The sequence below is a fragment of the Elephantulus edwardii genome, unplaced genomic scaffold, assembly GCF_000299155.1.
Source record: "Elephantulus edwardii isolate Elephantulus edwardi_28Jun2011 unplaced genomic scaffold, EleEdw1.0 scaffold00104, whole genome shotgun sequence".
In the NCBI taxonomy this organism is placed as follows: Eukaryota; Metazoa; Chordata; class Mammalia; order Macroscelidea; family Macroscelididae; genus Elephantulus; species Elephantulus edwardii.
The window spans coordinates 2,672,422-2,699,443 of record NW_006399854.1 but is presented as its reverse complement, the minus strand read 5'-3'; the positions used below and the strand labels follow the sequence as shown (position 1 = coordinate 2,699,443).

Sequence of the window (27,022 nt, the reverse complement as noted above, 5' to 3'; positions counted from 1 at the left end):
GGCCGAGGGCCAGAGATGACAATCACCCATCTTTGACTTGGTTGCACAGCTTCCTTCCATTAGGCCAATGTTTTAAGATGGATAATATTTGAAAAATGAGTGAAACAGTGGTGTCAAGAAGAAATATAAGGATTTGAGCTTGAAAAAGATACATGTTTTTGATTATTCTGGAAATACATTTTGAGAGTGTGTTAGCATACTCTGTTCCACATAGAGAGAATTCCCATTTGATTAATTCAGCAGGAAAAGAAAGAAGCTTAATAAAAAACATTATAGTAAATTTAAGCTTAATTACGTATTTAAAAGCATGGCTATAAAATACTTAAACATTTCATGTTCCACATGAACTGGTTTTAGGCTGAGAAAATTATTAAATAGTCAATCCAATATAATTATCTTAATTCCAATGTATCATTCAATTATTAATAGATTAAATACAGTAGATTAATCAACTTTACCACATAAAATGTATCGTTAATTAGTGCTTGGGAATTAACCAAAAATGAACTATGTGAGAAGAAAAGAAATAAATCAGGTGTAACATAAAAATATGACCTAGCTTTAAGTATTTAACATAACAAAGCTATTTGTCTTTATAAGGGTATTTGTACCTCAACTAAGTTGGAGGACTTGCACACTTTTCTGAACATGTCCTTTCCACTGATGCAGGCTCAAGTTCGTATTACATTTTTCATAAAGAATGAATAACCAAGATCTCAGAATTATTTGGCATAAAAATCTTAACAGAGACCAGCATATTGCATGGTGAACAGACAAAATAGAATTCTCTTTCCCCAGTGTGACTGCAAACTCTGAGGTTCTGGAGCCGAAATCACTAAGTTCCTCTGCCAAAAATGAGGAATTAATATTCATAAAACAAATTATAAAAATGTTTGTTTTAAGATGATGCAATATTTTAGAGCTGATAGGGAAAAATCTTGATAAGGGAGAACTCAATTTCTGAGATGCAAATGGATTAGTTAGCGGGGTTGGGGAGAAAACATAACAAAATGGCAGCAGCGTTTCTTGATTTTTGGCTTATTTAGAAAAAATTTTTAAACTCAATTTATAGTATTTTGAGTAAGTGACAGCTAAAACAACGTATAACTCTAAAATCCAAATTAGTAAGAGAACATAGATTAGAGGAGGATTGCCAGATAACATGCAAAATACCATTAAATTTGAATTTCAGATAAGCATGTTTAATATCAGTTACTAAACTTAAATACTTACACTAAGACATCATATGCCATTAATATGAAATTAAAATTTAACTTGGCAGCCCCCTATGAAAAGACAAAATACTACTATTTTTATTTATTTTTGGTAATTATGTTCTCACATATTTAAAACATAACTCTCCACAAAGAGCCACTAATTTAACACATGAGGGCAGGAATTATATAAAATTCCTTATGATGTTCTCTATAGTTTCTAGTGTATTACTTCAGTGTTTCTTCCACTTTATTTTCTACTTTATTAAGAATTTAGAAAAATATACAAACAAGAGGGAACTCTGGTGGCCTAGTGGCAAGAAGTTGCACTGTAATCTCAGAGGTAAATGGTTCAAATCCACCATATGCTCTGCTGAAGGAGGGGAAATCTCCTGTACCAGTCAGATCTGATTTGACAGTACACACACACAAAAATAAAATAAAAAAAATTTTTTAAATAAGAATATACAAACAAGTCTGTCATGGAGGGGAAAGTGCATCCAGGGTACTCATTAGAGGCAAGGATGGTGAAACAATGTTTTCCATAACACTGGGCATGTTTTAAGGATAACATGCAGGCACCTTATCAGTCTTTGAAAAAGGACATCATGGCAAAAAGCTGCACTGCAATCCCAGAGCTGTTTGAATCCACCAAATGCTCTGCTGGAGAGGGAGGGACAATCTCATCCTGTACCAGTCAGATCTGATTTGATGGTACATACACACAAAAATAGAAAAAATAAAATAAAAAGAACTAAAAATTAAAAAGGACATCATGCTGTGAAATGTAGAAAGTCTGAAAAAGGGAGGAAGACCCTCAACATGAGGGGCTGGCATGGTGGCTCTCATATGGGCCTGAGCATATCAGAGGTGGTGAGGGAGGCGCTTGATAGTGCACAGTTCAGATCTGTCTTTCATAAGATCGTTGTGAATTGTAGTTGACTCGATGGCAAGAAACAGTTACACCATATTTAAAAACAGGAACAGAAGTTGTTCTATTGTACTGAGCGGTTTCAAAATCACAAAAACCTACCATAGCAGTAAGAGCAATGAACAAATATTATAAAAAAGACATTTTGACTCCTATTGTTCTGAGAGGAGATAATAAGAACTTGAAAAAGTAGGGAACACTATATTATAAATTGTAAAATGAACTGTGAGAGCAGATTATAATTTTGTGTGTGTGTGTGTGTGTGTGTGTGTGTGTGTGTGTATTTAAAAAAATTCTGAACTTCAATTTCCAGGACTAACATCAAGTTCAGAACACCATCCACATACTGCTTTAGGGTCATCTGAAGGCCTTCAGCAGTCCTCTGCCTCAGGCCTTGGGGTAGATTTTGTATAAGAATAAGGAACAGCATTGGCTGTTCGAGTCTTGAGGAGATTAGCTTTTTGCTTTTCGTATTTAAATAGGATAATTTTATATGATGGGTGCTTTTGAGTGTGATTGCAGCAGACTCTCCATTTCTGAGATGGCTGCTTTTGCAGGTGACCTGGTTATTTAGCTAGGATTGGTTATTTGTATGCTTTATGGTCATTTGAAGGGCCTTTTAGCTTTGGTGATATTTTTTTAAAATAGGAACTTTTGATAAAAATTTCCAGAGGCAAACAAAGGAAAAAAATTATCCCATACCCATACCTATGCCTCAGAAACTCAGCATGTGTCCTGAAGCCTTTTATAGATTCATAGGAAGTAAAGCCAAACGTAGCTCATACCTCTTTATAAAAGTAAACTGTTAGATAGAATGAGAAGTGACCATTCCATCATTGAAGTGTTGGAATATAAAGACATTCCAGAGTGTAGCCTTTTTTGTAATTTTCTAGGTAACCTTGCAGTCTCTCCATACTGGCGCTGTATTGAAATGGCTTTTTCCCTTAGGTCTTTGGGTAACATGGCTGCACATAAGGGGACTTTGAAAGGTGGGTTCTTGCTTGGTAGCTTTCTTTTCTTGCCATCTTAGAAACAGGTGGGCTGTGCAGTACTGTTTGTGTCCTCTGGTCGCAGAATGTTTCCCAGGTTAGAACACCCTTTGTCTATTCTGTAGCCATTGAAGCCACAGCCTCATTATAGTTTAGGCAATTTTGTTGGTTCTAACTAATTTCTAGATGCCAGGGGATGTCAGGACTAAGCACAAATAACTCTGCTTCAGACCAGGAGCAGGGGAAAAAAAACAACATAGGACTCCCGAGGGGAAGGTTTGAAGATTCACACTGGCAATGGAAGGCTTATTCCCCATTCTGTTTACAGCCTGAAATGATTCTGGCCTACGCTCACTGGTCTGCATGGCCTAGAAACGAGCTTTTTCTCAAAAAGGCTTTGAGGCAAACCTAAAAATGAGGTGAGATAATAGACCCAACCCTCTACACCAAAGATGCCCTGGTGCTGCTGCTGGTAAGGCTGGCACCCAAAATGGGGGCCAGCGAAAAATGCCAGCCTTCTGTCTACCAAAGGAGGTACCCATGGTGGGTACCTTTTCCAAACCCTGCCTTTAGCCCTGCCCCCTCATAGAATCAATTACTTGCTCCAAGGCCTAGGCTTCTTTTAAAGCCCCTGAAATTTGCAGCATGCTCTTAAATGAAATAGTGTACATTCAGTTATTCAGGAAACAACTTTATTGAGTGTTCACATGTGAGGCCATAAGGCTGGCTGCAGTCTCAGCACTGTTAACTCAAGATTGTAGCGCTTACTTCTCAGGGCTCTACACAGCCTGTGAGGCCTGGGCTGAAGGAGCCAGTCTGTTGCCCACCTTTAGTCAACCAGATGGAAGCTGTTGACCGAGGATGAGGACTTAAGGTCTTTCTTTTTCTTTTTGAAACCATGTTTTAAATTTCTCTCTTGAAACTAGTTAGAGAGAAAGGTCTTTCAGCAAATTACTTTCATCCCTCTTAGAGCTTTTGTTTTCCTTTTTTCTTTGAAAGTTATTATGTGTATCAAAGTGTGGATAGTGAGATTGGCTTCAGAGCCTGTTGTAGGAAGCCTGAAGCTGCCTTGGCCCAGATTAGGCGCAGGGGGCTGGCCTTTCTGATAAAGTTCTAGGAAGATGAACAGACTTGCCTCCTTCCTCCTGTCCCTGGCCTAGCTGCCTCACTTTCAAGGTCCTTGAAGACCTTTGGGGGTTGCTCTGCTACCCTCAAAAATAAAAGCCTTTATGATCCAGAGTTGCTATGCACCACGTTTTGATGCCTTTTGAATACCTTGATGCCTGTAGCACTAGAAATGCTTTCCTATTTAAAATAAAAAGTCAACTTTTAAAATAGAAAAAAAAAATTCTTTTCCCACAGAAATTGTCAGTGTGATTTTCATTTCAAGGACTTTGGTAGAACTACTTTCCTGTTAAGTTAGAAAACGTGTGTATGTGTGTTTATTTTAATTAGAATTTATAATGATAACTCAATTTTATGGTTGTACTGTTAAAACAAATGTTGATCCAATGATATTTTTGATGGGCAAAAAGAAATGACATAAAAAGTCATAAAGAATAAGTAAACCAGTATAAAATAAAAATTTTACTTCAATAAAAAGTCATACAGAGAAATATACTGAACCAAAATTTCAAAGGTTTTTTACATAGCATTAAAGTTAAAATGGGGAAAAAATAAAGTTAAAATGGAACTTTTATATCTAGTAATTACTTGGATCCCCAAAACAATCCTGCGATGAAGGACTACTGCTGCTGTCAGGTGTCTTTGTGTATGACTCATAGTAATGCGATGAAAAACAGATTTTGAGCCCTGTCCTATCCTGTGCCATCCTTATCATCCCTGACATCATCATTACCGAAGGACCTTGGCTATGCATGGGGTTTGAACTGATCCAAACTCCATCTTCTTCCTTCTGTCCATGCTGAGTCTCTGGTAATCATCAAGATGGGTCTTGACTTAGTTGCCATTTGCTGATTAAGCAGTCCACTCCAAATGCTGCAGTTATTTTTATGTACTATTGAATAAGACTTCTAGAGACCCTATTAACAACCCACCTGAACCCTGTTCTATCCTGATCATATCTGACTCACTTGAGTCCACCGCGACAGTCACTGTTGTCAATCCAACTCACTGAGGATTTTCCGCTCCCTCACTGGCCCTCCACCTTTCCAAACATGATGTACCTTTCCAAGAAATAGCCTCTAACCACAACATGTCCAAAGTATGTAAGACAAAGTGTCCCTGTTTTTGCATCTAAGGAGCATTCTGCCTACACTTTCCCCAAGACATTTATTTGGTCTTTTGGCAGTCTGTGAGATATTCAGTACTCTTCTCCAACACCACAACTCAGTTATCAGTTCTCCTGTTATCCTTATTCCATGTCCAGCTCTCAGATACATAGCAAGTGACTGAAAAGACCATGGCCTGAATCAGGTGTACCTTACTCTCCAAACTAACACTATTGCTCCTCAGTACTTTTGAGAGGTCCCTAATAGTGGACTTGCACAAAGCAATACGTTTCCTTATCTTCTGAAGACTGTTACCAAGGGTGTTGATTGTGAATCCAAGTAAGATGAAATAGTTGACAATATCAATCTGCTTTCCATCTATCATGATGTTGCTTATTGGCCCAGTGGTGAGGATTTTTGTCTTCTTGATATTGAGAAAGAATCCATATAGAAGGCTGTAGTCCACAATTTTCCATACCAAGTGTTTCAAGTCCTCTTCACTTGCAAGCAAGGTTGTGTCATCTATATAATGCAGGTTGTTGGGTCTTCCTCTGATACCGATGCCATATTCTTTTCATACAGTCCAGCTTCTCAAATGATTTGGTCAGCATACAGACTGAATAGATACGGAGAAAAAAAAACACAACAAAAACAGCCCAACCCTACAACCTGGGGTATGCTTTCCCTGATTTTAAACCACTTAAAAACTACTCCATAGTGCCATCAGGTAGGGGCAAATTTTAAGAATCAATAGCCCTTAGGTTGAGAGTTTATCATATTGGAGAATTGCTGCAACTTGTCATGTTATGAATAGCAGTGAAGAAATACCTAGGAAAATTACATGCAGTCCTAAAATTAAAATGCTTTGAATGTGAATAACAGTTTTGGTTTGAATCAAAAGTTGAGTTATGTTATATTTAATCCTATCTGGAACTTAGAAGATAAAGGAAAGATTACATATTTGACAGGAGAAAAACTGAAATACAATGGATATAAGTGAACACAAGATGGCAGGAATTATATAATAATTTTTTATGTTGTTCTTTCAAGTATAGTAACTGTTAAAAATGTATGACTGCACCAAATGCATGAATATCTCAGTCAGAATGTCAGTATAATTTGCTTTTATTGGTTCTCTTTAGTCTCCACCCCTCCCAGTATCTAACATTCACGTAACAAACTTCTCTATCCACATCATTCTCTTGGTGATTCATCTAGTTCATGCCTTAAAGTATCTTCTTTCTGTTTTCATTTCTCACTTTATATCTCCAACATGAACCTTCCAGCAGACTAATATTTCTAAGTACTTAGATGTTTAAGAGTTCACCCAAATAGACACCCTTAAAATTAAACAGTGACTATTCTTCTTAAACTTACTCCCATATTCTTCCTCCTTACTTCATCAAATAGTAACTCCTGCTATCTGGTGCTTAGGCCAGCAAACTGATTCTTATTTCTTGTCTTACATCTCACATCCAATTTATCAGCAAATCTTGATGAGTTCTATCTTCTAACTTCTACTAATCTGACTGCTTTTTACCACCTTCTCCATAACATCGTTCATCATCAAACCATCAACATCTCTAATCCAAGTTACCAGGATTACATTCCCACTGGTCTTCCTTTTACCTTTCTCCCTTTAATTGTCTATTTTTAATACATTTTAAAAAGGCTCTTTTAAAAACATAATATACAGGGAGCTCTGGTGGCCTAGTGGCAAGAAGCTGTATTGCAATCCCAGAGGTATGTGGTTCAAATCCACCAGATGCTCTGCTGGAGAAGGGGGGACAATCTCCTCCTGTACCAGTCAGATCTGATTTGATGGTACACGTAAAAAATAATAATAAAATAAAAAATTAAATAAAAACAAACAAACAAACACACACACATATAATATACATTGTCCCTCCTTTACTCAACAATTTCCAGTGGCTCTCATTTCACTCAGAGTAAAATCCAGCATCCTTCCTCACAACATCCTACAGAGTTCTGCAGAATATGGCCCCTGCCACTACTGTTTTTACATCTTAATTCTCTCTCTTTCTATCTCTCTCTCTCTTTCAATTACAGAGTTTAGCCAAACTATCCTTGATATTCTTCAAATATAAGATGTATGCTCCTGGGAGCTCTGGTGGCTTAGTAGCAAGGAGCTGCACCTACAATCCCATAGACGCACAGTTCGAATCCACCAGATACTCTGCCGGGGAAGGAGGGACAATCTCCTCCTGTACCAGTCAGATCTGATTTGAGGGTACACTCACACAAAAATAATAAAATTTTTTTAAAAAAAGATGTATGCTCCTGTCTCAATGTCTTTGTATTTGGTGATCCTGAAATGCAAGTTAGTCTTACAACTTGTTCTATCACTTTCTTCAGTCTCTACTTGAATGTCACCTTACCAACAGAGCTTAGCAATACTATAGAAAATAACTAGCAACTATCACTATTAACAATACCATTCCTTCATTCCTTTTATTTTCTTAAATAGCTGAGAAAAAATCAATTTTATTTATTTTTATTTTTGTTGTGGTTTGGGTAAAATTTTAGAGGAAATTAATTATCTATTTAACAATTTACACATAATTTGTTCTGTGACATTATTTGCAACCACCTCAAGGTAATAGCATTTGAACAGGACAGAAAAAAACCCCAAACCGAAACAAAACTGATGTCATTCAGCTATGGTGTTGAAGAGCACTGAACATCCCATGAGCAGCCAATAGAACAAACAGCTATGTCTTGGAGAGGGTGCAGCTAGAGTGCTCTAAGGAGTCAAGAATGATGAGGCTTTACCTCACATACTTAGGGCATGTTCCTAGAAGGTGCTATTCCTTGGAGAGGGACATGATGCTGGGAAGGGTGGAGGGTCAACAAAGGAGAGGAAGACCCTCAACTAGGTGGACTGACATGGTAACTGCAGCAACGGACTCTTGTGTGTCAGAAAGTGTGAGGAAGGCACAGGATAGAACAGGGTTCAGATCTTTTGTTCATAATGTCACTATGAATCATACCTGACTCGATGGCAAATACGAACAACAAGGTAACAGAACTCTTTCCACTTCCTCTTTGGGGCCTTTCCTTCAGTCTTTTTTTCTCTATAGAACTTACTTCTTTCTGACATACGATTTACTAATTTAGTTGCTTATCTATCTTCTTTGACTAAAATGAAAGTCCCACGAACGGTGATTTTTTTCTTTTTTATCATTGTATTAAATGATCCAGGAAGTATTAAAAGAAGATGGAAAGAATATACTGAGTCACTGTATCAAAAGGAACTAGCAGACACAGAAGAATTTAATGAAATCACATATGAGCAAGAGCCTGTGGTGATGAAGGAAGAAGTTCAAGCTGATTTGAAGGAAATGGCAAAAAAATAAGGCCCCAGGAATAGATGGTATACCAACTGACATATTTCAGCTCACAGATTCTGCCCTGCATGTGCTCACCAAGTTGTGCCAAGAAATATGGAGAACAACCACTTAGCCAACTGCTGCAAGAGATCTATATTTCTTCCCATTCCAAAGAAGGGTGACCCAACAGAGTGTGGAAACTATAGAACGATATTGATTTCACACGCAAGCAAAATTCTACTAAAGATTATCCAAAAAACAACTGGAACAGCACATAAGCAGAGAACTGTCAGAAGGCCAGGCTGTGTTTAGAAGGGGTCGTGGTCGTGGTACTAGGGATATTGTAGCTGATGTTAGATGGGTCTTGGCTGAAAGCAGGGAACACCAGAAGAATGTCTCTCTGTGTTTCATTGATTATGCAAAGGCATTTGACTGTGTGAATCATAACAAACTGTGGCTGACTCTCAGAAGAATGGGAATCCCAGAACACTTGATCGTTCTAATGCAAAACCTATACTTGGACCAAGAGGCAGTAGTCAGAACAGAGCAAGGAAACACTGCATGGTTCAAAACTGGGAAAAGCATACACCAGGGATGTGTCCTATCTCCATACCTTTTCAACCAGTATGCAGAACAAATTATCCAAGAGGCTGGGCTCTATGAGGAGAAGTGTGGTGTCACGATGGGTGGAAGATCTATTAACAATCTGCATTGTGCAGATGACGCAACCCTGCTTGCTGAAACTGAGGAGGACCTGAAATGCTTGCTGCAAAGGGTCAAGGACTGCAGCCTTCAGTATGGATTGAGGCTCAATGTCCGGAAGACAAAAATCTTCACCACTGGACCAATTGGCAGCGTCAGGATGGATGGCGAAGAGATTGAGATTGTTAACAACTTTAGTCTGCTTGGCTCCATGGTCAACACTTGGCACCAGCAGCTAGGAAATAAAAAAACGTATTGCGATGGGAAAGTCTGCTGTTAGGGACCTCTCCAGGGTACTGAAGAGCAATGGTGTCACTCTGGAGACTAAGGTGCATCTGATACAGACTATGGTCTTTGCAATCACTTGTTATGCATCAGAGAGTTGGACAATGACTAAGGAGGATAGAAGGAGAATTGATGCCTTTGAGCTGTGGTGCTGGAGAAGAGTATTGAATGTACCCTGGACTGCCAAGAAAACAGATTCATATGAGAGAGGGTTAAACCAGGCTGCTCCTTGGAGGCAAAGATTGTGGGGCCTCGTCTTACATACTTTGGACATGTTGTAAGGAGGGAGAGGTCCTTGGAGAGGGACATCATGCTTGGGAGGGTGGAGGGACGGCGCAGGAGGGGAAGGCCCTCTATGAGGTGGATTGATTCAGTGACTGGGATAATAGGGATGGGAGTATCAGAGACAGTGTTATTGGAACAGCACAAAGCAGGGTTTAGGGCTGTTATACTTAGGGTCACTATGAGTCGCAAGCAACTCGACAGCACATAACAACAACAACATAACTCTTGTGCCCTGAGCTATGCTTCAAATATAATGTTGTTGTTGTGTGCTGTGGAGTCAGAGCCAACCCATAGTTGACCCTCCAGTAGGTTTTCAGAGGCAGTTAATCACATGTGAAGAGACTGCCCATCCTTCTCTCTGAGAGCATTTGGTGGATTCGAACCACATGCCTTTGGGATTGCCGTACAGTTTCTTACTAGTAGGCCCCCAGAGTTTCCTTAAAATGTAATAAGCATTTACTATTTATTAGATAAAAAAATTAATCAAAGTATTTCTTGAAGCATGTTCGTTCACCTTTGAAGACTCTTTCTTTGACATAAGCTTACAGCTATGATAATGGGAGTTTTAAAAATACGGTTTTTTATTGATGAAGTTTTTATTTTAATCTTTTATTAAAATTATTCCAAACATATGCTAATGGACAAGAATTCACATTTTTTGTTCAGTATTACCAGATAGTTCACATCATAGATTGCAGGCAGAAAAGAGAATGTGTTGTTGTTGTTATGTGCCGTCTAGTCACTTGCAACTCATAGCGACCCTATGTACAACAGCCCTAAACTCTGCTCTGTCCTGTGCCAATCGCACTGTCTCTGACACACTCATCCTGATTATCCCAGTCACTGAATCAATTCACTTCATAGAGGATCTTCCCCTCCTGTGCTGTCCCTCCACCCTCCCAAGCATGATGTCCCTCTCCAAGGACCTGTCCCTTCTTGCAACATGTCCAAAGTATGTTTGACGGAGCCTCAGAATCCTTGCCTCCAAGGAGCTGCCTGGTTTGACCCTTTCCAGGATGAATCTGTTTGTTTTCCTAGCAGTCCATGGTACTCTCAATACTCTTCTCCAGCACCACAGCTCAAAAGCATCAATCTCCTTCTGTCCTCCTTGGTCATTGTCCAACTCTCTGATGCATAACAAGTGAATGCAAAGACCATGGCCTGTATCTGACACACCAAGAATGGAATTTGAGAATTAAACTTTAGTATGTCAGCAAAAATTGACATTAAGATAAACATACATGTCTCTATGTTGACATTAATAACTACAATAGGCCTCAGCATGACAAGGATCATGAAGATCATGATGATGACACAGGCTAGAACAAGGTTCCGGTCTGTTGTTCATATGATCACTATGAGTCTTAGTAGTCTTGATGGCACCTAATGACAACAACATGTATGTTGAGATGATGAGTAAGAACAAGGAATGATGGGAAGTCTTCATTGTAGGGCATCAATATACTTGGAACACACTGTTAGTTATCAAGCACTGTCGAGCCAGAACTGACCCTCCAGTGTGCATTCAAAGGCTGCAGGTCACAGGGGAGGAGACTGCCCATCTTTCTCCCACCCAGCAGCTGGTGGATTCAAACCAGAAGCTTTTGGGTTGCCAGTGAAATTCCTTATCACTAAGCCACCAGAGCTCTCCTGGACTCAAAGTACTTATAAACTATTTGCAGAGTGATTAAATGAGTGAACAAATGAAGCAAGGTGAGTGGCTCACTGGACTGGAAGGATAGAGGTGTTATTGATAAAAATGGCAGATTTCTATGAACTGCATTTTAAAATTCTAGATTCGTTGCTGATATGTCCAAGCAGCCCCTTTATGGGTTCACCATCAGTAGTAGCCCAGAAAGAGTTCTCTTCTCTACTTCAGAGTACCTGTGCTAGTGTGGGCAGATTCACTTCTATTTCCAGGAAATAGAAAATTATCAAATCAATAATAAACAATTAGACTAAAATCTACTTCATATTTGACATATTATCATGATTCATTGATATTTTCCAACTTTGATATATGACATTCTAAACAAAAATCTTCACCACTGGACCAACAGGCAATAATATCATGATAGATGGAGAAAAGATTGAAACTGCGACTTCATCTTACTTGGATCCACAATCACGAAACTTGATACCAGCAGTCAGGAGATCAGGAGATATACTGCACTGGGAAAGTCTGCAGTCAGTAACCTCTCCAAATTATTGAGGCGCAATGACATCAGTTTGAGGACTATGGTGCACCTGATTCAGGTCATGCATGGTATTTTATTTTTGCATTTGAATCTGTTTATGTAAGTATTTTTATACATGCATTCTAAGAAGTGGTTCTACCACATCAGATATTCTGAATATTTTAACTTTTGATAGAATAGAAAATAACAAAAGTGTCAGACAAATAAAAGTTCTTCGTTGTTATTGTTTTTGGTCAACAAGCTGACTATCAATACTGAGCCAGCCTCACTGTCTCTGAGAGATCTTACTCCACTGCCACAGTCACTGTGGCACTGTATCATCCAGGCTCTTTCTCTCCTGCACTGACTTTCTATCCTTCCAAGCATAGTGTCCTTCTCCAAGGACTGGTTACTCCTGGCAACATGCCCAAAGAATGTGAGATGGAGTTTCAAAATTCTTGCCTCCAAGGAGCAGTCTGGTTTTATTTTCTCTGGGACAGACCTGATTGTTGTTTTGGGGGTTCATGATATGTTCAGTATGATTCTCGAGCACCACAATTCAAAAGAATTCATTTACTATGTATATCTGAGAGCTGAACAATGAATACAGATGAAAGAAAATGACCTGATGCCTTGAACTGTGGTGTTGGAGAAGAGTACTGAATATCCATCCCATGGATTACTAAAAGAATAAACAGGTATGTCTTGAAGAAGGTGCAGCAAGAGTGCTCCTTCGAGGTAAAGATGATAAAGCTTCCTCTCACATATTCTGAGCATATTCCTTGCAGAGGTATATCATGCTTGGAAAGACAGGGACAGTGAAGGAGAGGGAGATTCTCAACCAGATGGACTGACACAGTGACTGTAGCAATGGGCTCAAATGTGTCAGAGATTGTGAGGTGGGCACAGGATAAGAACAGAGTTCAGGTCTTTTGTTCACAAGGTTGTTATGATTCCTACTCAACAGTATCTAACAACAAATAAAGGTTACTTGTTTCATCTCTATTATTTATGATTCACTGATTTTGATACATGTAGTATCAGTCCAATTACTCTATATATTTAGGATAATTTTCAGATTTCCTCTCTAGTTTTTGCAAACTAAAAGCAATGTTTTCTACTGTTTTAGCTTTATACTCTCACGGAAATGAAAATTCTCATATAAATGTTACTTCTTTTACATTTTTTGCATAAAATATGCAGCTCACAAAGAGAAAAGTAGATGTGGTGATGAAAACCGACCAGATAATACTATTTGCTTTATGTGGAAACAGCCAGGAAGAAGCAGTTAATTAATCCAACATGAAGTTTAAATCATAACATGTGAACTTAAGTCTTAGGCACTTGATTAAGTGCATACTTACATCTGCCAGTTCCTTGATCTGCTTTGATGACACATCGAAAGTATCAAGTCTTTGAAGGTAAGGCAAGTGATATAAAACGTGTGTGGAATAATTGCACAGCAGACAAACTGGATTGGTTTTATACTGTGGATCATTCAGTGCTAAATCTTTTAAGTGATGCAGTCTGGTTAAGTTAGTTAAGTCCTAAAACAACAGCAACATTCGGTTAATTCATTGTGACTGTCCATTCCTAAAGGAGGCATTTGAACACTTAAAATAATCCACAATCTAAGAAATTCTAATTATGTAATTAAATGTATTAAGATGATTTATATGACTAAAATATTTTTCTCTGGTGGAAAAAGAAGTCTATGTATTTAAGAACATATCAAGACAATAATGAAATAGAAAACGCTATACAACTTTGCTTTTTTAAATACAAATGACAAAAGAATATCTGCTAAACCATGTTTTCCAGCCAGAACCCTGGAGCTGGGAGCATCTGAGCTCATCTATGCATGAGCTGTCTCCTCTGCATAACTTTCTGTTGGTCCTTGGCTTCTTTCACTTCCATTTCCCATATTCACCACTTAGCAACACTGCTCTCCATATTTTTCTCTGATTTCCAATGTGCATTAGTTATTAAAAGCTATGGGTCCCTGTTATATTGTGAAGGATCACTATGCCGTCTTCCCTAGGAATCTTCTCTCACCTCCCAAGTAAGACTGATGCTCCTCTGATGATCTTCCTTCACTGGCTGTAGCTCTGCTACAGCATTTATCACACCTTTTTGACAACTTCTTGAGTACATCAGAGGGCTGTAAATTATGGCTCTGCATGGACTTAAGCCCAGGTCTTTGAAATAATAACTGTTTTTTAAATTATGATTAGAGCAAAAGTCAACAAAGCAAATTAATTTTCAATTCAATGATTCATACATTAAGGTGGCACTAGGACATAACATTTGAACAAAGACCTTAAAGAAATGGGGGGCCAATCTATGCAGATATCTGAGTGACAAATATTCTAGCAAGTACAAAAGTCCTGTTTTGAGCATGTGATATGTTTACAGGATAGTGGCGAGACCAAGTGACTGGAATGGAAAAAACGAAGGAGAAAGTCTTAGTCAGAGACACAGAGAGAGTAGTAAAAAATACCAGAAGATATATACTGTAGTGGACTATTGTTAAGACTTGGTTTTTAAAGATCCACATCTCACCCATATACAAAAATCAGCTCAAAGTGGATCAAGGACCAAGGACTATAAACTTCATCACTGAAAAGCTTGGGAGAACTCTAGAATCCATAATCCACAGCATTAATAGTCTTCCAAGCATCCTGAAAAACTTACAACCAGCAGACAAAATAGGTGAATGGGACTTTCTAAGAATAAAATCCCTATGAACATACAAAATCTTCTCCAACCGGGTAAAAAGGGAAGCCACAGACTGGGAAAAAATATTTGGTAATGACATGTTTTATAAGGGACCTATATTTAGAATTTATAGAATACTTAACCACCACAACAAGATAAAGGTAAACAACCCAATTGAAAAATGGGCACAGGATATGAAACAGATATTTTATCAAAGAAGACAGTCAGATGGCAAACAAACACATGAAGAAATGCCCTAGTAAGATTAGCAAAATTTGACAGAACAGCAAACAATAAATGCTGGTGAGGTTGCAGAGAATCTGGAACCCTAATTCACTGTTGGTGGGAGGGTAAAATGGTGCAACCACTATGGAAGACAGTGTGGTGCTTTCGCAAAAAGTCAGAAATAGAAATACCATTTGACCCAGCAATTCCACTACTGGAAATATACCCTAAAGAAACCAGAACTGCCACCCAAGCAGATATATACACACCCATGGTCATTGCTGCTTTGTTCACAATAGCAGTGTTGGAAACAACCCAAGTACCCATCAACAAATGAATGGATAGAGAAGCTGTGGTATATTCACATAATGGAATATTATGCTGCATTGAAAAACAAGGAACTCATACAATATTATACAAAATGGGTAACCCTGGAGGACATTATGCTGAGTGAAATATCTCAGTCACAAAAGGACAAATACTGCATAATGCCACTGTTATAAAACAGGACGGACATCAGGGTTGGGGGGAATCTTAAGAAAAGAAAGGATAAATAATGTATGCTGCATTGAAACAGATGAGGGAGAGAACGGTTTGAAAGGAATATATGACTAGGTATTATTTCATGACAAGAGTCCAGAATGAGAGCTTCATGCTGGAGTGGACTAGGTGGACTGCATAATAATGAAAGTTGTTTTTTGTTTCTGTTTTTGGGGTTTTTTTTAACTTTTCAAAGAGAAAAACCAACTTTGGGGAGATGTGGGCAGGGAAGAAAATGTGCAACAATAAGTAAATGGGAATCCAAAGGCTTTATAAACTTTCATTAAAATTTCAATTATAAAAAGTAAAATGAATGGTCTGAAAAACAAAAAACAAAAACAAAAACAAACAAAAGACTTGGCTTTTACTCTGAATAAAATGAAAAGCCATGGTAAGAGTGAGCAGAAGAGTGACTCAATCTAACTTATACTTTAAAAGGGTCAGTCAGGCTATTGTGCAGATAACTGATTGTAAGTGTTATGGCTTGAATTGAGTCCCTCAAAAATTTATATTAAAGTTCTAAATCCTAGTATTCATGAATGAGTTCTTATTTTGGGGAAAGAAAGTCTTTGTAACATCATCAGTTAACATGATGTCATCCTGAAGTAGATTGTGTCTTAATTCTATATGACTGGTGTTCCGTTTTATTCATTTATATTGTGCTTCATTTACATGCATTCTGTTTTATACAGTCTTTCATTTACATTGTGTTTCATACAATTATTTGTATACATTGCATTTTATATAATCAATAATAGGCAAAGATCAATAGTAATTAATTTTATGACTTGTGTTCTTATAAAATAGGAGAAAAATAGGATAAAATAGCTAGAGGGGGAAGATGGCCATATGAAGATCTATCTACAAGCCAACAAATGACAAGAAAAGTCAGAATTTACCAGAAAATGGAAAAGACAAACAAGGATCTTATCCTCGAGCCTAGAGAGACCTGCAGCTGACTTCAAACTCCAGAAGTGTGAGACAAAACATTTCTGTTCTTAAACACTAGAGTTTATTATTTTTATTAAGGCACTCCTAGGAAATTAACACAGTACAGGAAGGCTAGGCAGGGTATACAGGAGTGTTCTGCCATAATAAAGGTTCGAGATAAAAGTTTCTTGAGCCAAGTTGGCTGTGATGCAGATGGTAGGGAGTGATCAGACTCTAAATTCTAAATGTATTCTAAGAGGGGAGCCATTAGAATTTGCCAAAAAAGGATTTGGACTTTGGATTACATGACTAGATATGAAGATGGTATTTAAAGAGGTGAAGATACATAAAGAAGAAAGTTTGCTGGGAAGTCTGAGTTAGGCTAGAAAATTATTCTTTGAGTTCTTAGAGAAAGAAATAGTAACAATCAATGGGTAACGGGTGGACTAAAAGTCAAAGACAAGACAAGATTATCTATAGAAATGAGAAAAGATCCCAAAACTCACTTGCATAAAAAAGAATATTTGGATATTAGGAGGGGGAAATAAACCAGAAGACTGAAAAATTATAGGTAGAAAGACTAGAGAAAAACTAAGGGAAAGTTGTATATTAAAAGGCAAGTAGTTGTTTGGTTTTAATTGTTTTCAATCATCAGGGTAAATTTAATACAGCCAGCTCTAAATCTACCTAGAGTGACAGGTAGCCCCAAAGAATTAAATTCCTTAAAATAGGCTACTTAATTTACTTGTTTAATAAGATGATTTACCTGATGAATAAAAATTACTTAATCTACTTAAACATACCTTGAAAGAACATATTTGGTTTCCAGAAAGGTTTAATCTTTCTAGCTTTTCATTGGGGTCAAGACAGTGACCTTTAATTTAAAAAAATAAGATGAAGGATATTAAAATTCTTATTTTAATTGCTATTCTCATTCTGTTATGTTTGAGTTGAAATGGATCATTTTGTGCCTATAACGACTGTACTACTTATTGTATCATTAAATGAACTGTTTTTCATAGTCTATAACCAAAGGTTTGAAAATGCTCTGCTAAGATATCATACAAACAAGCCTGAAGACATACATCTAAGACTGCACTTTTAAAACTGATAAAAGATTGCAGCATTATCACAAATCGCATGTGAAACAATACATACCAATGCTACTTATTAGATTTCCAGCAATGTTGAGATCAATTAAATTCTTCAAAGCGTGCAAGCCCTAAAAGTTTAGAGGACAAACAGTTTGGTAAAAAAACATTAACATCTGTATTGCAGTCATCTGATGAATCTTATTAGCTTGCTGGGTCCTTTGAGCATTTAGCAAGCACTGAGGGAAGTGGGTGAGTCACTGAACCCATCCTTGTTTCTCTATGCTGAGAACTGGACAAAATCACAAAGATGAGGGTGGAATGGGGAGGGAATAGAGAAAAAGAGGAGAAGGAAAAGGAGCACAATACATACACACAATATTACAGTAACTCTCTTAATTTTAATGTTGAAGACCAGAAATAGTGACAACTGCTCAGATTTGGTACAAAGATTAAATAATGAAAAAAGTCATTTGTACATTACAAAAATGTTCATTTAAAAACTCTTTTAACATCAATAATTATAAGGCATGAGCACCTTGTTTCTTAAACACACTGTAATCCCAGACACTGTTTTAAACTATACCAGCACCTTACATATAAATCACTGAAATGGTCTTACCTCAATTTTTTTAATTGCATTGTGGTTTAGCCAAAGAACCTCCAATCTGATTAATCTCTCTAAATTTTGTATTTTGGAAATCTTATTATAATATAAATATAGTTTTTCCAAACTTCTACATCTTTGAAGGCCTTGAATTTTCTGTTAAAAAATATACAGAGAAACATATATTAGCTTGTATTTAGTCATTAAGCCTTTTGTTTTTTAAAAAAATGCATAACTAGAACTCTATTTCATTTTATATTTTTTCTAAAAATCATATTTTAATGTAAGTCAATAATCAGCAAAGTAAACTAAGAATATAGGAATAAAAACAAATATAATTCATCTGCTTAAATACAACTGTTTTCAATTTTCCATGTTTTCATTTGTTTTAATCAGATTTAGCTCCATTTTTATATGGGTATAGTAATTATCATGTGCAATTTTATTATTCTTTTAAATTAAGATAACCTAAAATGCTTCCATAATTTAATACTTATAAATATTTCATATTTAAATATTTACTGCATGTGTTATTGCAAATACTTAAATGTTTAGATATTATCAACACTACTGCAACAAATAACTTGATGAATATAGTTATTTTTGCTGTTGAATTAAAATTTCTGAGTTAAATGGTATGTACACTGCTTTTCAGAAGAAATTCTTTACTACATTACATACAAAAGTCAATGTAAAATGGATCAATGACCTAAATATAAGAGCTAAAAACTTTTAAGTCTCTTAAAAAAAATAGGATAAAATCTTAATGAACTTGAAATGGCAGTGATTTTAAAAAAACAGAAGAAAAAATAAATAAACTGGACTTGATCATAAAAAACCCCCATGTGTATCAAAAAGAAGTATCAAGAGAATGGAAAAAATCAAGAGAAAATATTTGCAAATAACATATCTAATATATTCAGAATATATTTAAAAATTCAACAACAAAAATGTCTTTAAACCAACAAAATCATAAAAATAAGACAACAGACATTTCTCAAAAAAAAACCAGGTCAGTGGTCAATAAGTGTATGGAAAAAACCCCCATTTTTAGTCGTTGTTGTTGTTGATTGTTTTCAACAAAACGACTCATAGCAACCCTATGAACAAAACGTCTGAAGCCGCTCTACCAACTATTGATATTATCAAAGTTCATTGAGTTTCTGGACGCATGTTATTTAGGAAGTGGATGCCACTCCTGCTTCCAATTTAGTCATTAGAAAAGTGCAAATCAAAATGAAAAAGACTTGATTTGCTACCTACTAGGATGATTATACTTTGGACATGTTGCAAGGAGGAACTAGTTCTTGAAGAGGGCCATCATGCTTGGGAGGGTTGAGGGACAGAGCAGGAGAGGCAGACCCTTGATAAAAAGGATTGATTCTGTCACTGGGGTAATGGGAAAAAGTGTGTCGGAGACAGTGAGATTGGCATGCGATAGAGCAGGGATAGGGCTGTTGTACATAGGGTGGCTATGAGTCGTAAGCAACAGCACATAACAACAACAACAACAACAGGAAGATAATGAGTCCAGAAAATCCAATCAGCTGACTCCCGATTGTGGACAAAAAACCAAGCAAATGTTCCATACCCGACCTTCATCAAGATGCAAGAAACCATCTTCCAGAATCATGTTGAGGAAACAGAGGTATGGTGCATGTGTCGTGTGATTCTACTTATATTGGTAGACATTTTATTATATCCAATGCAAAATACAAAGTACTAAAACAAAACGTGCAAAGCCCTAGAGTTGAAAAATCAAAAGTTGCAGTATTGAAGGATTCTATGGGAAAAAACAGTAAACGACAAGAGAAGTATTAAAAGATGATGAGAAGGAAGATATAGAGTTACTGTACCAAAGAGAATTGGTGATGGTCATACATTTTAGGAGATAGCATACACTCAAGAACCAACAATATTGAATGAAGAAGTCTAAATTGAATAAAGGCATTAGTAAAAACCAATGCTCCAAGAATTGAAACAATTCCACAAAAAGATGCAATATTGGAAGTGTCCACTCATTTGTGCCAAGAAATTGATAATATGATTAGTTAGTTAAACAACGAGAAGAGAGCCATATTTGTGCCAATCAAAAAAAAAAAGTGATCCTAAAGAAGGTAGAAATTATAGGGTGATAGTAGTGATAGCATACATTTCTTGCTCAAGATAATATTTTAAATTTGCACTAGTACATTGTCAGGAAACGGTCAGAAATTCAAGCCAGACTCAGAAGAGGCTATGGAATGAAAGACACCAGTGCTTATGTCATACAGATTGTGGTTGAAAACAGAGAATACCAGAGAGATGGTTTCTTACGTTTTATTGACTATGGAAAGGCACTCAACTGTGTGGATCATAATAAATTATGGATAACATCGCAAAGAACAGAATTCCAGAATACTTACTTGTACTCATGCAGATACTGTACAAAGACCAAGAATTAGTCATTCAAACAAAACATGGGGATACTACATGTTTTAAAATCAGGGTAGGTATTTGTCAGGTTTGTGTTCTTTCTTCATACCATTTCAATCTGTATGTTGAGCTGATAATTCAAGAAGGTGGACTATATGAAGAACAACAGTGAGGCATCAGGATTGGAAAAAGACTGATTAAAACCTGTTACATTCAAATGACAGAACTATTTGCTGAAAGCAAAGATTAGAAGCACTTAAGAAGATCAGATATATCACTCTTCATCATAAAGAAAGCAAAAATTCTCACGACTAGATCAGAGGGAGCTCTGGTTGCCTAGTGAGGAAGGTGTTTGTCTGTCAATCCAAAGGCACACAGTTCAAATCCACCAATTGCCCTTAGGAGAAAGATAGGACAATTTAAAGCTTCTGAACACCACAGGGTCAGCTATGAGTTGGTTCCAATTTGACAGCAATAAGAGAGAGTGAGATCAGTGTATAACATTATGGTAAAGAGAAAATCGACTGAAGTTGTCAATGATTTCATTTTACTGAGAGCCACAGAAGACCTTGGTAGCAGCAGTCAAAAAACCCAAAGACTATATTGAACTGGGCAAATCTGCTGGGAAGCACCTCTTTGAAGTGTTAAAAAGCAAAGATATCACTCAGGGTATTTAGGTTTACTTGGCCTATTTCGTTTTCAATTGCTTAATTTGCATATAAAAGCTGGAACAAAAGCTGGATAAAAAAGAATTGCCACCTTTGAATTATGGTATTGACAAAGAATATTAAAATTACCAGAGAATGCCAGAGGAAGGGACAGGTCTGGCTTGGAAACAGTCCCTCCAGCGTGTTCTTTAGAAGTGAGGACAATGAGATTCCTTATGTATTTTGAATATACTACCAGGAGGGATTGAGAGCTCTAGTGGCCTAGTGGTAAGAAGCTGCACTGCAATCTCAAAGACATGCAGTGCAAATTCACCAGCTGCTCCTCAGAAGAATGATGGGCAATCTCCCCTCCTCTGACATTCATGCCTCTGAAAGCCTACTGGAAGGTCAGCTACAGGTCTTTTCCAACTCGATGGCATACAACAACAACAGAAAAAATCAGAAGGGATTAGTCCTTCTTGTTGTTAGATGCCATGGAGTGGAGTACAATTCATGGCAACCCTATGAAAAACAGATCTGGACCCTGTCCTATCTTGTGCCAACCTCACAATCTCTGACACACTCAAGCCCATTGCTGCAGTCACTGTTATCAATCCACCTGGTCAAGGCTCTTCCTCTCCTTTGTCATCCCTATACTTTTCCAAGCATGAGGTCCTACTCTAAGGAAAAGCCTTTCCTAGCAACATGCTCAAGTATGCGAGATGAAGCTTCGCCATTCTTGTCTGCAAGGAGCAGTCTGGCTACCCTTTCTCGAAGACATACCTGTCCTTTCGGTAGTCGATGGGATAGTTAGTACTGCCCTCCAACACCACAACTCAAAGGCATCAAGTTTTCTTCTGTCATCCTTATTCACTATCCCTCTCAGATGCCTAACAAGTAACTGAAAAAACTATGGTCTGGATCAGGTGCTCCTTAGTCCTCAAACTGTATCACTGCGCTTAATTTGGAGTAATTTGGACAATGATTTAAACAATGGGCTCAAGCACAGCAATGATTTTGAGGATGGCATGATTCATTCTTCTGTACACAGAACTGCTATGAGTTGGAACTGACCTGACTGCACCTAACAATTATGGAATAGATCGAAATTGATCTATTGATAGAATTGAAAGAAACAAAACAGTAATTACAAGGAGCTGGACGCAAGAGGGGAAAGAGTTATTGCTGAATTTACAGTTTCTGTTTGAGATGATGAAAATGTTCTAGAACTAGCTAGCAATAATGGTTAAAAAATCATTATGAGTGTATTTATACCATTGAAGTCTACATTTTAGAAATATACCTCAAAAAATTCTTTTAAAAGGGAGCATAAGATATATACACAGACTCTTGGAAATTATCACCATGAGAAATACTTTAAACCTTGAACCAAAACTGTTCCATGATATCATCTTTCAGTTAAACTGGCTCATAAAATAAACAGTACCATTCATGAATACTGTGTGCATTTAAAAAAAATCCTATGTGTGAGACCAAAGAGTCAACACTTTCTTGTAAAGAAAAGAAGGCAAGGGGCCAGAGAACAACCAATATGGAGATAATGAGAATGGTGACATACTGTGAAAAAGTACCCAATAATACTGAATAAACTGTGTAGAATTGTTAAATGTGAACCTAACTTGTTTTGTAAATATTCACCAAACACTCAACAAAATGTTTTAATAATAATAAAAAAAGAGAGATCTATAGTTCCGAAGTGAAGGGGCAAGAAAGGAAACAGCTTATTTAAGAACTCTCCCAAGAAAAGAGTATATCAAAAAGAATAAAAATTGTGACCAAAACTTGGCACTAAATAAGTGGAGATTACAGTTCAGGCAAGTAGACAAGACGATTTAAAGTGTGGGAATATAGGTAGCCACTCCTGTTCTCGCATGCCATCGAGTCAGATCAACCCATAGCTGGCGCTCTAGAAGGTTTTAGCATAGATGGAGATTACCCAAACTCCCTTGAGCAGCTGGTGGATTCAAACCATGTGCCACCAGCTGCTCCGCAAGGAGGAGGATGAGCAATCTCCTCCCATGAAAATCCACTGGAGGTTAGCTAGGGGTTGGTTCCAACTCAGTGGTACACAAAAACAACAACAATACAGATCACACCACAAGTAAACAGCTTCTTACTAAAAAAAACAAGACCAAAACAAAAACCATGTTCAAATTTCTTCACAATAAACAGTGACTAAATAAACTCTATTTTAGTACTAAGTAATAAACAGAAAAATAAAAAACTAATTGCTGCTAAGTCAATTCCAACTCATGACAGCCTATGTGTTACAGAGTAGAATTGCACTCCACAGGTTTTTCTATGGAAGCAGATTACCAGTGCCTCCAGATGGGCCTGAAGTAAATACTAAGTAATACTGTTGTTATGTACTTTTGAGTTGGAATCAACTCAGAGCTGACCCTACATGGGTTTTCACGGGTAGGAAGTTGCATAGAAAGAGACTGACTGATTCAAACTGTCTCACTTCAGGTTGAAAGCACAACTCCTTACCACTAAGCTATCAGAGCTGACAAGTAATACTGGGTAACACTTTATTTAATACAATGTTTATATTTCCTTGTATAATTTCATTTCTAATTTTCACCCATTTATCAGTCTTGACCCATGTCAAAGTATCCAGGATAATATCCTTTATGTAAAGTCATTTGATTAAGCTTACCTCTATGAAGCACTCAGCAATCCAAAGTTCTTTAAGAACTAAACATGTTTCTAACCCTGAAATTTCCTTTATATCTTGAGCAATAATTGTGAGACTTGTTAAATTAGGGAACAAAGACAATCCAACTATACTGGGATATCCTGAAAAAAACATCTCCAATTTTGTGGTATCTGATGCTTCTTGTTCAACCATCTCATAGGACAAACCATTGCACAAACACTGTTGGAAAAAAAGAAATTGAGTTATCTTGAGTTATCTATTTTCTAAATAAGAAAATGTTATTTTTCCACTATAAATTATATTTTGTTATTGTCATGTGCTGTTGAGTTGCTTGCAACTCACTGCGACCGTATGCACAATAGCTCTGAATCCTGTCCTATTCTGAGTCAATCTCATTGTCTCTGACACACCTACACCCTTCACCCCACTTATTGTGTCAATACATCTCCTCCAAAGTCTTCCTCTCTTGCACTGTCCCTCTTTCCTTCCAAATATGATGTCCTTCTCCCAGTACTGGTCCCTCCTGGCAGCATGCCCAAAGTATGTCAGAAGGAACTTCAAAATCCTTGTGCTATTTTTATATTAAGGACCTCTGGTGGCCTAGTGGTAATGAATTATACTATCAACTAAAAGGCAGGCAGTTCAAATCTACTAACTGGCCAATCTCTTCGCATACAACTGAATGCCTCTGAAAATCCACTGGAGGACCAGCTACGAGTTGGTTCTGACTTGATGGTAAACATGAAGAACAACATATTTTATACTATGATTAGAGAGTTGTAGCAAGGAAAATGTGCAACAATGAATGAACGGAAATCCAAGTTTTCTGTAAATTTTCATTAAAATCACAATAAAAAAATGTCTTTCAAAGAAAAAATCATGGTATATAAATAAGACCTGTGACATAAACTAACACACACATATTCAAGTTTATTATAATACTATTTAAAACAGCAAAGAGATAGAAATAACCAAAGTGTTAATCAATACTGGGCACTGGACATTAATACTGGTTGGAGAAAAGGTTAATGAAACTGGTACATTGACACAGTGGAGTATTGTGCATTACTGTAAAATGGTCAAGAATTTGTGAAATACTGCACAATAAGGATAAAAGTAGAAAAAGTTATTCTTTTTTTGGCTTTAAAAATTTTTTTTATTATAATACTTTATTTTTTTATTTGATTATTTTTTCAATAATTTTAATGAATATTTAGAGAGATATTGGATTTCCATTCATTCATTGCTGCACTTCTCTCCCTGCCCAGCCCTCTCCCACCTCCAGTTTGCTCCTCTCTTTGAAAAGTAATAGAAACACTCCCTCCCTGGTACACAAAAGGGTAAATATGGTATAAATCCACTACCACAAAATTAAGAAAAGGTTTACACACAGAATCAATCTTAGAGGGTCAGCAGGGATAAGGAGAGAGAACAGTGAAAATTAATAAGCTAAATTGGGTGACAGGCAAAGCAGTACACAACAATAATATGATTAGCTATTGTAATAAACTAATTACACAGGAAAAATAAAAATTATTACTGTGTTTTCCATTTTAGTTTTTAAAAAGGCATAAGATATAAAAGATGCCTAGAAAAATCCTCTGCTCTCAGAAAGAAGCACAAAAATGTTCTATTTAATACCATCACAAAAGCAGTTGAAGAAATTTAGCTTTGACTTACCAATTCCTTAATTACTTCTTCTCGGTTTAGATTTTTACTTTCAATCATCTTCCATAAAAGTAGTGGTTATAATAATCTGTTTCAAAAATGAGAAATTGAAATAAATACTCCAGCCATGTCATTTGGAATTGAAAGAGATCTTAAGGTTATTTTAGTTCAACCACCCAACTGTTACTTGAAATACTCATCCAGTATATTAGCAAGTGTCTGTTTGCACACCAAGATCCTCAATTGCATCTAGAGTTAGAAAGTCCTCCACATCTGTTGTCATTCTATCTCCTGTGTTCAAATAAAACAAGTGCAATGTCCCTTTAATACTTGAAGAAAGTCTCTGGTCTATGCATTACCTAGCTCCCATTACCTAGCTCTGGTCTTACTTAACTCCTATATCTTTTAATTCTCTCACAGCTATCCTTATTTCTCTCACAAGAACACTTCCATTTATTCTCCTTACATTGTGATGTATACAAAATGAAGAAAATTCCCTAAGTGTATTCAGAGAGCAAAGAGAAGATTCTTTACATTTAGCAATATATTTAGCTTGGCAATAAGTCTTTATTAAAATGCACTCACCAGCTTCATTCTAGACTATCTGAATAAAGTAATGCTTAAATAGTGTCAATGCAATTTAACCTGTTTTTTTTAATTCTAGTATTTACTCCCCCCTTAATTTTTACTATCACACCTTTTTACTTTTATTTCACATTTTACTATTACACCTCCCTTATAAATTTCCTTATCAAGGATCATGAAGATGGTGCAAGACTGTACAAAAGTCTTATTCTTTTAGGTTATAACTAAGATGGAAAGCAGTATAAAGATTTTTTGTGTGAAGGAGTAACATAAACTATCTTAATTTGGTACAGCACTAGTCTGTCAGTTTGTTTGCTGTACTGAGATAACTTGGGGTTGCTGTGATACTGAAAGCTATGCCACTGGTGTGTCAAATGCCATAATGGTTACCCATGGTGGACAGGTTTTGGTGGAACTCTCTGATTAAGACAGACTAGGAAGCAGAATTGGCTACCTACTTCTTAAATAACAGGCCTTTAAAAACCCTATAAACATGAAGCTAGGAAGGATGGAGGGTCAGCAAAGGAGAGGAAGACCCTCGACCAGGTAGATTAACACAGTGACTGTCCCAGTGGGCTGAGGAAGTGTGAGGATGGCACAGGATTCAGATCTTTTGTTCGTGGGGTTGCTATGAATTGTACTCGACTCAACAGCACCTTACAACAACAACAAACAATAACATCTTAAGTTTTTTAAAGAATCACTCCAGATGCTGAGTTTAAAACAGACTGTGAGAGTCAAAGGTAGAATCA

At 36.9% G+C, this 27,022-nt stretch overlaps 1 protein-coding gene across 1 annotated transcript in view; it reads right to left on the bottom strand.

The window, feature by feature from the left end:
- The window catches only part of LRRC9 (leucine rich repeat containing 9), a 152,439-nt gene extending 126,694 nt beyond the window's left edge, over positions 1–25,745 (bottom strand). Inside the window, exons 1-6 of the mRNA XM_006891820.1 lie at positions 25,698–25,745; positions 24,018–24,236; positions 18,291–18,431; positions 17,736–17,799; positions 17,381–17,451; positions 13,529–13,711 (exon numbers count right to left, since the gene is read on the bottom strand). Coding sequence (XP_006891882.1) covers positions 13,529–13,711; positions 17,381–17,451; positions 17,736–17,799; positions 18,291–18,431; positions 24,018–24,236; positions 25,698–25,745 — 726 coding nt within the window. The remainder of the gene's footprint in view (positions 1–13,528; positions 13,712–17,380; positions 17,452–17,735; positions 17,800–18,290; positions 18,432–24,017; positions 24,237–25,697) is intronic.
- Between the last annotated feature and the right edge of the window lie 1,277 nt (positions 25,746–27,022).